Consider the following 14,761-nt stretch of genomic DNA (forward strand, 5'->3'; position numbering starts at 1 on the left):
TGGGTTGGGACTGAGAGAGCAAACAGAGGGAATTGAACAGATGTCTGTTAGAAATGATTACTGAAACGGCTCCGCTATACCAAATCCCACTCTAAATCTCTGCCTCCATCTTCCTGTCACCGCCTAGCTCCCATCACAGTCTTTTCTACAGGCTTCTATCAACCTAGAAACCAGGGAGAGCCACTGGTCCTGCTGAGCTGCAGTGTGTGGTTCTGGTTCTGCCCAGCTCTACCACACCGCTTAACCTATTACAGTATCTTCAAGTCAAACATATTACATCTACTCTCTCAGTTAATACAACCAACACTTACATTATGTACTGGGGCCCAGCAACATTTACACCCAACACCAACCACCCTTGATAGCTTCAATTCACCCTCTCTCTAGAATACATTGCATTTCCACCCCTCTGAGTTTGTTTCCTCTTAACATTTATTCCTTCCAGTGAGTTGTTCCTTGCCACTATGCTACAAAACAACTGCATGCACAGGAGTCTAATAGGCAAGGGAACTGAGCCAGCCTGTCTTCCTCGTTTCCCTGGGTCCCTTATAGCCGTAACACACGGCCCCTCAGCACTGGCCAAGAGCAGAACACAAAGTGTGTCAAGACTCAAGCGGTTGGTATCCTGGCTGTGGTAGCTGACGGGCAGTGAAGTGCCAACTCTCTCTCTCTCTCTCATTGCTCCGCTCTTCCTCCTTCCTGTCGTTGACTCTCTCTCTCTCTCTCTCTGAAACGTGTTGCTGTCAGTGGTTAACTGGAGGTGGGGTGCTGTCGCTGCCCAGGCGACGTTGACAGAACGTTATAGGAATGTTAGGTGGGAGTTGACAGGCCTGCTGGTCTATAATGTAACAACAACGTTAGGCTGACAAGACAGGCCTGCTGGTCTTCTGCCGTCACTGTACTGTGCAGGCAAGTCTCTAGTCTCACAGCCTATCCTTTTCTCTTTCTCTACGCATTCTTTCCACCCTCTCCTCTTCTCTTTCCACCCTCTCCTCTCCTTTCCCTTTCCACCCTCTCCTCTCCTTTCCCTTTCCACCCTCTCCTCTCCTCTTCTCTTTCCACCCTTTCCTCTCTTCTTCTCTTTCCACCTTCTCCTCTCCTCTTCTCTTTCCACCCTCTCCTTTCCCTTTCCACCCTCTCCTCTCCTTTCCCTTTCCACCCTCTCCTCTCCTCTTCTCTTTCCACCCTCTCCTCTTCTCTTTCCACCCTCTCCTCTCCTCTTCTCTTTCCACCCTCTCCTCTCCTTTCCCTTTCCACCCTCTCCTCTCCTCTTCTCTTTCCACCCACTCCTCTCTTCTTCTCTTTCCACCCTCTCCTCTTCTCTTTCCACCCTCTCCTCTCCTTTCCCTTTCCACCCTCTTCTCTCCTTTCCCTTTCCACCCTCTCCTCTCCTCTTCTCTTTCCACCCTCTCCTCTCCTCTTCTCTTTCCACAATCTCCTCTCCTTTCCCTTTCAACCCTCTCCTCTCCTCTTCTCTCCTTTCCCTTTCCACCCTCTCCTCTCCTCTTCTCTTTCCACCCTCTCCTCTCCTCTTCTCTTTCCACCCTCTCCTTTCCCTTTCCACCCTCGCCTCTCCTCTCCTTTCCCTTTCCCACTTGTCTCACCTTGTCCTCTTTTCTCCTCTCCTCTTCTCTTTCCACCCTCTCCTCTCCTTTCCCTTTCCACCCTCTCCTCTCCTCTTCTCTTTCCTCCCTCTCCTCTCCTCTTCTCTTTCCACCCTCTCCTTTCCCTTTCCACCCTCGCCACTCCTCTTCTCTTTCCACCCTCTCCTCTCTTCTCTTTCCACCCTCTCCTCTCCTTTCTCGTTCCACCCTCTCCTCTCCTTTCTCTTTCCACCCTCTCCTCTCCTTTCCCTTTCCACCCTCTCCTCTTTCCACCCTCTCCTCTCCTCTTCTCTTTACACCCTCTCCTCTCCTTTCCCTTTCCACCCTCTCCTCTCCTCTTCTCTTTCCACCCTCTCCTCTCCTCTTCTCTTTCCACCCTCTCCTCTCCTCTTCTCTTTCCACCCTCTCCTCTCCTTTCCCTTTCCACCCTCTCCTCTCCTCTTCTCTTTCCACCCTCTCCTCTTCTCTTTCCACCCTCTCCTCTCCTTTCCCTTTCCACCCTCTCCTCTTTCCACCCTCTCCTCTCCTCTTCTCTTTCCACCCTCTCCCCTCCTTTCTCTTTCCACCCTCTCCTCTCCTTTCCCTTTCCACCCTCTCCTCTCCTTTCCCTTTCCCACTTGTCTCATCTTGTCCTCTTTTCTCCTCTCCTTTCCCTTTCCCACTTGTCTCATCTTGTCCTCTTTTCTCCTCTCCTCTTCTCTTTTCTCCTCTCCCCTCCTATCGTGTCCTTCCATGTATCCACCTGTTCTACTTCCTGTTCTATTCTAGTCTTGTGTCTTCTCATATCAACTCTATTGTTCCAGCCTGGGTTTGCCTGTCTACTTATGCCTTACATAGAAATAAACATCTTCACTGTACAGAGTGACTAACCCACTATGAGACTCACAATGGAGGAAGTGTAGTACAGGGTGTATTCTTCCAAGGTTTAGTTAGTAATTAGAGGGAAAATACCCAGACAGCATAGACGAGTATGTTCTCTAGTATTTCAAAAGACTGAGAATAGACTTGTGAGATGTGTGTGAATGGGAGATATGATGTGTGTGTGTGTGTGTGTGCACCCGTATGCCTGCCTGCCTGCCTGCCTGTGTGTGTGTGTGTGTGTGTGTGTGTGTGTGTGTGTGTGTGTGTGTGTGTGTGTGTACTATGGTGAGAGGAGAAGGAACAGAGATGAGATTCTAAGACATCAGCAGATGAGATCCTGTGGCCCAGAGGCAAAGCTGCTGTTACAGGAGCCAATACCTGTGTACTGCAGGAGCACACAACATCAGAGAGAAAGAGAGAGAAGGGGGGGGGGGGGGAGCAGAGATAGAGGGAGGGAGGGGAGGAGGAGAGGAGGAAGATAGGAGGGAGGTAAAGAATGGAGGGTAGTGAGGGGGAGAGAGAGAAAGAGGGAGCAGAGAGAGGGGGAGGGAGACAGGGAGATGAGGAGGAGAGCAAGAGAACAGAGAGAGAGGGAAAGGCAGTGAAAGAGAGAGGGGTTGGAGAGAGAGAGAAAAAGCAGAGAGAGAGGGAGAGGGGGGATGTGGAGGAGAGAGAGAGAGAGGGAAAGAGAGTGAAAGAGATAAGGGAGAGAGAGAGAGAGAGGGGGGATGCGGAGGAGAGAGAGAGAGAGGGGTTGGAGAGAGAAGTGAGGAGGGAGAGAGAGAGAAGAAGCAGAGAGAGAGAGAGAGAGAGGGAGAGCGAGAGCAGAGAGAGAGAGAGGGAATGAGAGAAGGATGGGAGAGAGAAGCGAGGAGGGAGAGAGGGAGAGGAAGCAGAGAGAGAGGGGGGATGCGGAGGAGAGAGAGAGCATTGAGAGAGAGAGGGAAAGAGAGTGAAAGAGACAAGGATGGGAGAGAGAAGCGAGGAGGGAGAGAGAGAGAGGAAGCAGAGAGAGGGAGAGCGAGAGAGAAGGAATGAGAGAAGGATGGGAGAGAGAAGCGAGGAGGGAGAGAGAGAGAGAGAGAGAGAGGGAAGGGGTATAGAAAGAGGGAGAGAAAACAGGGCAGAGAGAGAAGGCAGTACAGAAATGAGTGTTGAGTCCGACAGAGAGAGCAGATGAGAGGTTGTGAGAAAACTCAAGAGAGAGGCAAAGTGAGGGACACACTACAGAGCTACCTCTGCATCTTCCTCCACCATTAACCAATTTTACTAAGAGTGCACTCTGGTTAGCTCTAGTCAGTACTCTACCATCTCTGTCTCTAGACAATTTCTTTCATCTTCTCTTTACTTTGTTTCTCTATGTTATCTTGAAGAGCAGGGTAATAAACAGATAATAAAGTGATATAAAGTACATTCATTAAGATATAACTATTGTTCACCAAGGCCCGATTAACATACAGAACATTGCAGCCTCGATTCAAAGACTCATTATAGGTGAAGTAATGTATAACATCGTGGAATAATATTAATAATATTAATAATAATAATAATTTGATGGGTGCATATACACTACATACCAAAAGTATGTGGACACCTGCTCATTGAACATCTCATTCCAAAATCATGGGCATTAATATGGAGTTTTGGTATATTATTAGGATCCCCATTAGCTGTTGCAAAAGCAGCAGCTACTCTTCCTGGGGTCCACACAAACCATGAAACATGACATAATATCGGCCAACATGGCAGAACATTAAATGACAAGAACAGCTCAAGCAGGAACTACATAGAGTTGGTCGCCCCTTTTCTGCTATAACAGCCTCCACTTCTGGGAAGGCTTTCCACTATATGTTGGAACATTGCTGTGGGGACTTGTTTCCATTCAGCCAAAAGAGCATTAGTGAGGTCGGCACTGATGTTGGGCGAATAGGCCTGGCTCGCAGTCGGGGGTTACAATTAATCTCAAAGGTGTTTGATGGGGTTGAGGTCAGGGCTCTGTGCAGGTTATTCAAGTTCTTCCACACCGATCTCGACAAACCATTTCTGTATGGACCTCGCTTTGTGCACAGGTGCATTGTCATGTTGCAACAGGAAAGGGCCTTCCCCAAACTGTTGCCCCAAAGTTGGAAGCACATAATCGCCGGGAATGTCATTATATGCTGTAGTGTTAAGATTTCCCTTCAATGGAACTAAGGGGCCAAGCCCGAACCACGAAAAACAGCCCCAGACCATTATTCCTCCACCAAACTTTACAATTGGCACTATGCAGGTAGTGTTCTCCTGGCATCCGCCAAACCCAGATTCGAGTCCAATGGCGGCGAGCTTTACACCACTCCATCCGACGCTTGGCATTGCACATGGTGATCTTCCATGGCCGAGGCAGGCCTTTTCATGAAGCTCCCGACGAACAGTTCTTGTGCTGACAATGCTTCCTGAGGCAGTTTGGAACTCGGTAGTGAGTGTTGCAACCTGAGGACAGACAATCTTGACTTGCTACACCCTTCAACACTCTGTGGATCCATTCTGTGAGCTTGTGTGGCCCGTTCTTGCTCCTAGACATTTCCACTTCACGATAACAGCCCTTATAGTTGACTCTAGCAGGGCGGACTTGTTGGAAAGGTGACATCCTAAGACGATGGCACGTTGAAAGTCACTAAGCTCTCGGTAAGGCCTTTTACTGCCAATGTCTTCCTATGGAGATTGCATGGCTGTGTGCTCAATTGTATACACGTCAGCAACGGGTGTGACTGAAATAGCTGAATGCACTAATTTGAAGGGGTGTCCACATACTTTTGTATATATAGTGTATTTGTCCTATTCCACACGTACAAAAGACATATGTGACATATTAATGCTATTTTTCTCAAATCAGACATCCTGTATAGTCTGGCTGTAGTTTAGGTAACATGTTTTTATTGTCCTGTTTAAGTACTTCACATGTAAGGTCGAGGACACTTAGTCTTTCTGCTGCACTGTGCTGCATATAAATAGAGTTGTTTCGGCATGGTTTTATTGCAGAGAAACTGCACTGATTCTATCAATTTTTCAAAACGTTTGAACAAATTTGTAAAGTTTCTTGGTCAAATATTGAAAACATTTCTTGGTATTTCGTGATAAATGTTAGATTTGTTTTTTTTCTAGGTTTACCAACATGTCCGTGGAGCAACTACACTGAACACAAATATAAACGCAGCATTGGTCCTCTGTTTCATGAGCTGAAATAAAAGATCCCACAAATGTGCCATATGCACAAAAAGCGTATTTCTTTCAAATGTTGTGCACAAATGTATTTACATCCCTGTTACTGAGCATTTCTCCTTTGACAAGATAATCCATCCACCTGACAGGTGTGGCATATCAATAATCTGATTAAACAGCATGATTGTTACACAGGTGCACCTTGTGGTGGGGACAATAAAAGGCCATTCTAAAATGTGCCGTTTTGTCACACAACACAATGCCACCTATGTCTCAGATTATGAGGGTGTGCAATTGACATGCTGACTGCAGGAATGTCCACCAGAGCTGTTGCCAGATAATTTAATGTTAATTTCTCTACCATAAGCCAACTAAAACGTTATTTTCGAGAATTTGGCAGTACGTCCAACCGGCCTAACAAACGCAGACCACGTGTAACTATGCCAGACCAGGACCTACACATCTGGCATCTTCCCCTGCAGGATCGTCTGAAACCAACCACCTGGATAGCTGATGAAACTGTGGGTTTGCACAACTGAAGAATTTCTGCACAAACTGTCAGAAACCATCTCAGGGAAGCTCATCTGTGTGCTTGTCGTTCTCACCAAGGCCTTAACCTGATGGCGTTGGCATTGTAACTGACTTCAGTGTGCCAATGCTCACCTTCGATGGCCCGGCATCGTGTGGGCCTGGGGTTTGCTGATGTCACCGTTGTGAACAGATTGCCCCATGGTGGCGGTGGGGTTATGGTATGGGTCGGCAAAAGCTACAGACAACAAACAAGCATTTTATCGATGACAACTTGAATGCACAGAGATACCTTGATGAGATCCTGAGTCCCATTGTCGTGACATTCATCCGCCGCCATCATCTCATGTATCAGCATGATAATGCATGGCCCCATGTTGCAAGAATCTGTACACAATTCCTGGAAGCTGAAAATGACCCAATCCTTCCATAACCTGCATACTCACCAGACATGTCACCCATTGATCACGTTTGGGATGCTCTATACGAATGAGATGTGTCACGCTGCATGAGACAAATGGTGGTCACACCAGATACTGACTGGTTTTCTGACCCACGCCCCTACCTTTCTCTTAAAGTATCTGTGACTAACAGATGCATATCTGTATTCCCAGTCATGTGAAATCCCTTGATTAGTACCTAATGAATTTATTTAAATTGAACTATTTCTATATGTGAACTGTAACTCAGTAAAATCTTAGAAATTGTTGCATGTTGCGTTTATATTTTTGTTCAGTGAAATCGACAGGTCTATGATAAAAGAGAGATAGACGTAGAGGTGAAGTAAATGTAAGTGCCAGGTGTGTGTGTGTGTTTGTGTGTGTGTGTGTAAGGGTCTGTGGTCATGTTCTAGGGGCTCAGGTGGGCCTCAGTCCTTTCTGATAAAATTTGACGGAGGGGTGTGAGAGAGCGGGACAGAGTGATACACACACACACACACACACACACACACACACACACACACACTCCTATCCTCAGAGATCAATCAATCTTTTTATATGGGTTCAGTATAGAACATTGCTACAGCCAAATAACCTCCTTACCTTCACAACACCTGAACCTAGGAGAAAGCATTACGAAGTGCTAGTCAAGGACTTGCAGTTGTCCTTGACAATATCTTTCTTCTTTTCTTTGGCTTGAATATGATTTCTTGAATGACTACTGAATGCTTTCTGTTCACTCATTAAAATCAGAACTCTTTTTTTTCATACAAAGCATTGAAAGTGTTCAATAAAATGTCTGTGTTATACAGAGAAACTCAATTGGACTATTGTAAGACTAAGGGTCCACTCAGGTGATATGTATCGTGATGGAATTCACTATCAGGCCAAAGCAACAACAGCCAAATAGCACCGTGACAATGCCTCTAGTCGTGACAGGAAGTCAGAGGCAGGAAGTAGATGTTACAGTAATACTTGGGCTATGTTCCAATTATCTCTTCTACGTCCCAAAGTGTATCTATGTCCTCTGTCTGACATGAGTCTCTAGCAAAATAAGGTGGATTTTCAGCTCGACACATGACATTTCTATCTGAAACTTTGTAAACAGAAGTGACACCCTCCTGAATAAGCTCCAGGGGTTAGTATTAAGTCCTTCCTGTATTGAGGACTTAGGAGTCCGGTTTTTGAAAGGTGACATGGGTGGAGGTCTAGTAAACAGAGGTATGAATTAGTATTTGACATTTGGAAAATATAGTGACGTTATGAGGTTAGGGACAGGTATTCTGTTTTCAGAAACATGATCTATTGTAAAATATTCATTTCATGAAGCCAATCTGTCGTTGGCCCCAAGTACATCTAATTGCCATATCACAACCTGTGTCAATGTGTTCGAGCAAAGAGAAACTCCATATTATCTTTACCCCAACTCTGCACACCTTTCACCTAAGAAAATACCCAAGAAATATCAAAAGAACACCCAAGAGAAAAATATGAACTTTTGTACACTCAAAAAAAGAGCTGAAACATAGGAAACTGATGTGCATCATATCGACAACAGCCATTTTCTATTGGTCAAGAAATGACTCCAAGAGGCAAGATGGGGGCAGCTAATAGTGTTGTTGTGTCTGTTTCTGTTGAGAAAACACAAAGGAAGAGGCCTTCATAAAAAGGAGAATAATGTATTTCTTTAAAAAAAAAAAATCTAAATTTCTTTCTTTCTTTCTTTCTTTCTTTCTTCTTTCTTTATTTCTTTATTTCTTTCTATCTATCTCTCTCTCTCAATTTTCCCTTTCTCTATCTGGCTCAGGCTCCCCTAACCTTGACTTTTGAAGCTAGGTACATCTATCCCACCGTGAGTCATATCTCAATAGCTATTCGGCTGCATCACATTAACATTAACTTTAATTAATGTTGTGGGAGGAACAACAATGGTGAAAGAAAAATGTTATATAGAGGCCATATTCCAGGTCGTCAAACTCCCTGTCTAGTCAGTCAGTCAGTCAATGTGTCTGAGAGGTTTTTTTGTATGCGAAATGAACTCTATAGAGATGACACAATGTTGATTTCATAACTATTATATTAGTCTAATCTTGCCCACCAGCCGGCTCTTTCTCGTTGTATGCGATAGCAATTGAACCTGGTGATGAGGTTAGCCAAGGACTGTCATCCTCAAACTGCTATTAAGCTAATGCTTTCTCTCAGTGAATAAGCTATTGGTTCTATGAATTCAAAATGAATACGATGATACTCAATCAACACAGACACAAACGCCAACACATTGTATATATTTAAACATATATATCGTGTACCGCATAGCTAATAGATGTCTGTTTTTACTTATGTCTCTCTATATATCCCCCCAAAAATACTTTTAAAAACAAGAAAAAAAGGAAAAACATGCAACGAAAAATACCTTCATCTCTCGGTCTGTTCATTGTAGACTCGTGGTGTTTTTTTGTGAGCGGACCTATAGGGTGCAAGAAAAAAAGGGGGGGAAAAAGAGAAAAGAGAAAATTCAAAAAAGATTACTGGCAAAAAAAACGCAAAGAAAAAGTGTAAAGAAGAAAAGAAGAAAGAGCAAAAAAAGAGAAAGTTCAGCCAAGTCTTTTCTGTCTCTTTCTAAAAACAAAAACAGACAGACTCATTATTAGAAAAGACAACAACCGCTTCTGTCAAGATAAAAGAACGACCTCCAATCTGAAGACTCAATCACGCCTTGTCACCCGGGAGAAACAGATAAAGAGTTGTGATTGGTTGTTTACTAGTGGTTTATCGGTTGCGCTGCCCTTCCGGAACCCATGTTTTGTTACTTGTGTTCAAGTTGTGTTTATGGCTTCAGGGAACCATAGTAAAAATCTATGAAAGGAGGATTAGAGAATGAGTATCTGTGGTTAGAAAAACATCTCCCACCCTTACTCCCCCCTTCTCCCCTCACAACCCAAAAAAGGAACGTCGGGAAGAGGGGTACAAAAGGGGAGGAGTGGGCCTCGTCGAAACCAAAACAAAACGCTGACTTCATCCAAAATCGACAACAACCCCTTGTTGTGACCCATGAGTAGCGTGCTACATTTTTTCACACAAACACTGACACACTCCTTCCTTATCCCTATATGTAAACTACAGTTCCCACAATGCTTTGTACAACATCAACAAGATAAACACATTAGATTCGTTTTTTTTTTTAAACACACACAACAAAATGATATCTTTATTAGTCAGCCATCGTTAGTGAGAGAGAGACACAGGGGAAGGGACCTGTAACAATGAGAGATCATGTTAAGCATGTGTTAGAAAACAGGGGAAAGGGACACAGGTGTGCAGTGTGTGTGTGTGTGTGTGTGTGTGTGTGTGTGTGTGTGGCTTAGCGGTAAACCTCAATGCCATTCCCCCCAGTGAATGAGTAATTACACATACAACGCACAACAAGCTGTGTGTCAATTAGAAATGGCATGTAGGTTGATGCTAGTTAGCGGAGTGTGTGCTGTGTGGTGGGTAAAAGATGCATGTAATTCAATCTGCATCTGCCCACCAGCTATTCTTGGCAAACGGAGGAGAGGGATGGAGAGGGAGAGGGAAGAGAGAGAGAACAGAGTGATGCTGCTCGTCTCTCCTCTCCCTCCCCTCCCCTCCCCTCATAAGTGGAAGTTTGTTGTTGAGGAACTAATCTTGTGATATGCAAAGCAGCAATCAGGGAAGCAGCCAATCAAGAAAGAGGCCTGGGCTAACAGGAAGCACAATCTGCTGTTGGGCTTACAGCTAGCTAGGAGGGAAACAATGGGCAGGACTCCATCACTGTCCCCCCCTGCCAATCACAGCCCTGCCCTGCTCTGATAGGCCGAAAACCAGGAAGTCTGACTGTATGTGTTATTTGTGGACAAATGAAGTTCTGTAACTGCAGTGACAGCTCAGAAAAGGTCTACATAGATAGACAACCATAAGAGTGTGTGATTGTGTCACTGGCTGTTCTTAATGAAGGTCACCGTCAGTCAGATCAAAATGAACCCGAGGTAAAATGGCTTACAGATGCAAAACATTGGGTAGAACTTAAAGAATTGCGACCCTTCGCGATGCTGATTGGATACAGCTGTGCAAATGGTAAGAGAAGCAGCATGTCACCCTGTCCGACGTGTCCTGTGTGTAGGGTACATCGTTCAACATAATGATTATTTATGGACTGTGAAAAGACAGAAGGGTTGATATCCCCTAATAACAAAGTCAATGAATCCCTGTCCACTGTATCTAGACACCTTTCAAGTCACAAGGAGGATTTAAGAGACTGCGCTAATGTTTACCACAGCATTTTCGGGCAGAAAATGTAGAAGAAAAGCTTTGCCTGGAAGTGATTTTTTGGAAAGAGCTAAAACAAGTGTAAACTGGAACAATAGCAGTGTTTGTTTAGCAGGGTCGAGTGTTAGAATATTATTATAAAAGCTTTGACATCCATCACGATAGTGTAATTGACCCTTGCTAAAAGTTACTGTACATTTAGTGAGGAAAAAGGAGCCTTGTCCTCTGTTTCATTACAACTCCTCTCCTCTATGCACTCAAATCAAATCAAATGTATTTATATAGCCCTTCTTACATCAGCTGATATCTCAAAGTGCTGTACAGAAACCCAGCCTAAAACCCCAAACAGCAAGCAATGCAGGTGTAGAAGCACTCCCACTCTTTCTCCCTTTTCTCATATCTTCTTTGTCCGTTACTTTACACCATCTTTCTTCTATGCCCCCCCCCCCCCGACTTTCTCCCTCCTAACTTCCAAAAAATATACCTTATTTCCTCCTTTCCTTTCCCTCCCATCTCCCGGCAAACTCTCGTACACTTTGAGCGTTTGCTCTGGCCTGCCTAGAGCGCCATATGGGTAGGGTTTGGCCATTTTCGGATCATTCTACTGGCTCCATAATGCCAGGCAAGCTCAATCAACCACAGATAAAGTATTTGAAATGATTTGGAATAGTATTGGAACTCAGGGCTGGTGCAGAGCAGCTCACTGACTGTGAACCAGGTTACATAATGTTTTATTTCAGCTCTACTTCCACCTCTAACACACACACACACACACACACCCATACACACAAACACAGCCACACAGGCTCCCCCCTAGCTATAAAGACAGCACGGATGCTCACACCAGCCACACCACCCACGGTGTGTGTGTGTGTGTGTGTGTGTGTGTGTGTGTGTGTGTGTGTGTGTGTGTGTGTGTGTGTGTGTGTGTGTGTGTGTGTGTGAACCTGTGTGTATATCAGAGTGAATCTACGCAACCACAGTGTGTGCATGTGTATCTATTAACATGTGTCTGTGCAGACAGACAGAGTAAGTATAGTCTTCGTGGTAAGCGTCTAATTGTGTCCAGCAGACAGCAGTGTGATTGTACAGGTTGACGTATGAGTCACTGAGCGTTTCACTGACAGCCTGGAAGTGGACTAAAAAGAGGAATGATGGTGGTTGGGTTGAGAGGAGGAGTACACGGGGTGTGTGTGTCTAGTCTCACCGTGTTTTATTTATGATGACTCACGCACCACACGTATTTCTCCAAGCCCCTGTCTCTCCCTTCGTCACCCCTCCTCCAACCTGTGGAAGCATGAGTCAGCCACCCACCCATTCCGTGGGGCATGCCTTGTCAGCAGATGGCAACACTGTGTGTGTGTGTGTGTGTGTGTGTGTGTGTGTGTGTGTCATGACTATCTTTAACACTATCTATTTATAGAATATTTAGATATTCTATGTGTGAAAAATCACCAAGTATGATTCATTGGTTTACTATATATGGTTCTGTAGCAGGGACTGCTACAGCATTCAATCTGGCCTTTTAACTAAACTCTCTATGTTCCTTTATGAAGACCATCTAGAACATCTGTTTAGGTTACTGATTAACATGGATAGGTCACACATCTCTATTTGTTGTCCAGTGTTACTTAGTTCTCTCTCTCTCTCTCTCTCTCTCTCTCTCTCTCTCTCTCTCTCTCTCTCTCTCTCTCTCTCTCTCTCTCTCTCTCTCTCTCTCTCTCTCTCTCTCTCTCTCTCTCTCTCTCTCTCTCTCTCTCTCTCTCTCTCTCTCTCTCTCTCTCTCTCTCTCTCTCCCCTTCTCTCCCCCTCCCTCCTCCCTCTCTCTCTCTCTCTCCCCTTCTCTCCCCCTCCCTCTCTCCCTCCCTCTCTCTCTCTCCCCTTCTCTCCCCTCCCTCTCTCCCTCCCTCTCTCTCTCTCCCCTTCTCTCCCCCTCCCTCTCTCCCTCCCTCTCTCTCTCTCCCCTTCTCTCCCCCTCCCTCTCTCCCTCCCTCTCTCTCTCTCCCCTTCTCTCCCCCTCCCTCTCTCCCCCCTCGCTCTCTCTCTATCCCCCTCCCTCTCTCCCTCCCTCTCTCTCTCTCGCTCTCTCTCTAGCCCCCCTCCCTCCCTCTCTCTCTCTCCCCTTCTCTCCCTCCCTCCCTCTCTCCCTCCCTCTCTCTCTATCCCCTCCCTCTCTCCCCCTCCCTCTCTCCCTCCCTCTCTCCCCCTCCCTCCCTCCCTCCCTCAGAAACAGAACAGAGTGAGGCATTATAAGGTGAGAGAAAAGGAGAAAATAGGGTGTTTCATATGAAGAGAATCAGTGTGAAAAATACATATTTATAACGGAAGGAGAATGTGAGGTAAAAAAAAGTATAAACAGTGTAATGGAGGAAGATAGGTGTTTGAACACAGAGAGAGAGCTTGAGAGAGAGCTTGAGAGAGAGATTGAAAGAGATTCAGACAGACAGACAGACAGACAGACAGACAGACAGACAGACAGACAGACAGACAGACAGACAGACTGGGAAGGGATATTGAGAGAAAAAGTTAGACAGAGAGAGACAACAGAGAGGACGAGTTACACAGAGAGAGACTGCAGAGAGGGCGAGTTAGACAGAGAGAGACTGCAGAGAGGACGAGTTAGACAGAGAGAGACTGCAGAGAGGACGAGTTAGACAGAGAGAGACTGCAGAGAGGACGAGAGAGACTGCAGAGAGGACGAGTTAAACAGAGAGAGACTGCAGAGAGGGCGAGTTAGACAGAGAGAGACTGCAGAGAGGACGTGTTAGACAGAGAGAGACTGCAGAGAGGACGAATTAGACAGAGAGAGACAGCAGAGAGTTAGACAGAGAGAGACTGCAGAGAGGACGAGTTAGACAGAGAGAGACTGCAGAGGGCGAGTTACACAGAGAGAGACTGCAGAGGGCGAGTTACACAGAGAGAGACTGCAGAGGGCGAGTTACACAGAGAGAGACTGCAGAGAGGGCAAGTTAGACAGAGAGAGACTGCAGAGAGGACGAGTTAGACAGAGAGAGACTGCAGAGAGGGCGAGTTAGACAGAGAGAGACTGCAGAGAGGACGAGTTAGACAGAGAGAGACTGCAGAGAGGACGAGTTAGAAAGAGAGAGACTGCAGAGAGGACGAGTTAGAAAGAGAGAGACTGCAGAGAGGGCGAGTTAGAAAGAGAGAGACTGCAGAAGGGCAGGACAGCAGAGTTAGACAGAGAGAGACTGCAGAAGGGCAGGACAGCAGAGTTAGACAGAGAGAGCTTGCAGAGAGGGCAAGACAGCAGAGTTAGACAGAGAGAGACTGCAGAGAGGGCAGGACAGCAGAGTTAGACAGAGAGAGACTGCAGAAGGGCAGGACAGCAGAGTTAGACAGAGAGAGCTTGCAGAGAGGGCAGGACAGCAGAGTTAGACAGAGAGAGACTGCAGAGAGGGCAGGAAAGCAGTTAGACAGAGAGAGCAGGAGATGAGAGGGTTGGAGAAAGACAGAAGCAGACAGGGAGACAGATAGAGTAACATTTAAAGAACGGAGATGATCGAGAACGCATGAAGGTTAAAACCATTTTCTCCCCATGTAACCAGTCACAGGCACGATGTGTTTCTCTCTCTCCTTCTTTCTCTCTCTGAGTGTGTGTGTGTGTGAGTGTTTGTGTCTATCTGCTATGCATGCATATGCATCTGACATGTGTCTACAGTTTGTGTGTGTCTGTGCCTACATGGCTGCATCTGTGTGTCTGTATGTGAATGTATGTCTCTGCCATGTGTGTTTGATGTTTGGCAAGGACTGCGTGTGATCCCGTGTGATTCCGTGTGATTCCGTGTGATTCCGTGTGATTCTGTGTGATTCCGTGTGATTCCG

At 45.8% G+C, this 14,761-nt stretch overlaps 1 protein-coding gene across 2 annotated transcripts in view; it reads right to left on the reverse strand.

Annotated features, from left to right (window-relative positions):
* Positions 1-14,761, reverse strand: part of LOC139416061 (neuroligin-2-like) — a 272,768-nt gene that overhangs the window by 140,215 nt on the left and 117,792 nt on the right. For both annotated transcript variants that reach the window (XM_071164311.1, XM_071164310.1), the window contains exon 3: positions 9,045-9,098. In XM_071164311.1, the coding sequence (XP_071020412.1) occupies positions 9,045-9,098 (54 nt within the window). The remainder of the gene's footprint in view (positions 1-9,044; positions 9,099-14,761) is intronic.

This window comes from Oncorhynchus clarkii, chromosome 9 (genome assembly GCF_045791955.1).
Source record: "Oncorhynchus clarkii lewisi isolate Uvic-CL-2024 chromosome 9, UVic_Ocla_1.0, whole genome shotgun sequence".
In the NCBI taxonomy this organism is placed as follows: domain Eukaryota; kingdom Metazoa; phylum Chordata; class Actinopteri; order Salmoniformes; family Salmonidae; genus Oncorhynchus; species Oncorhynchus clarkii.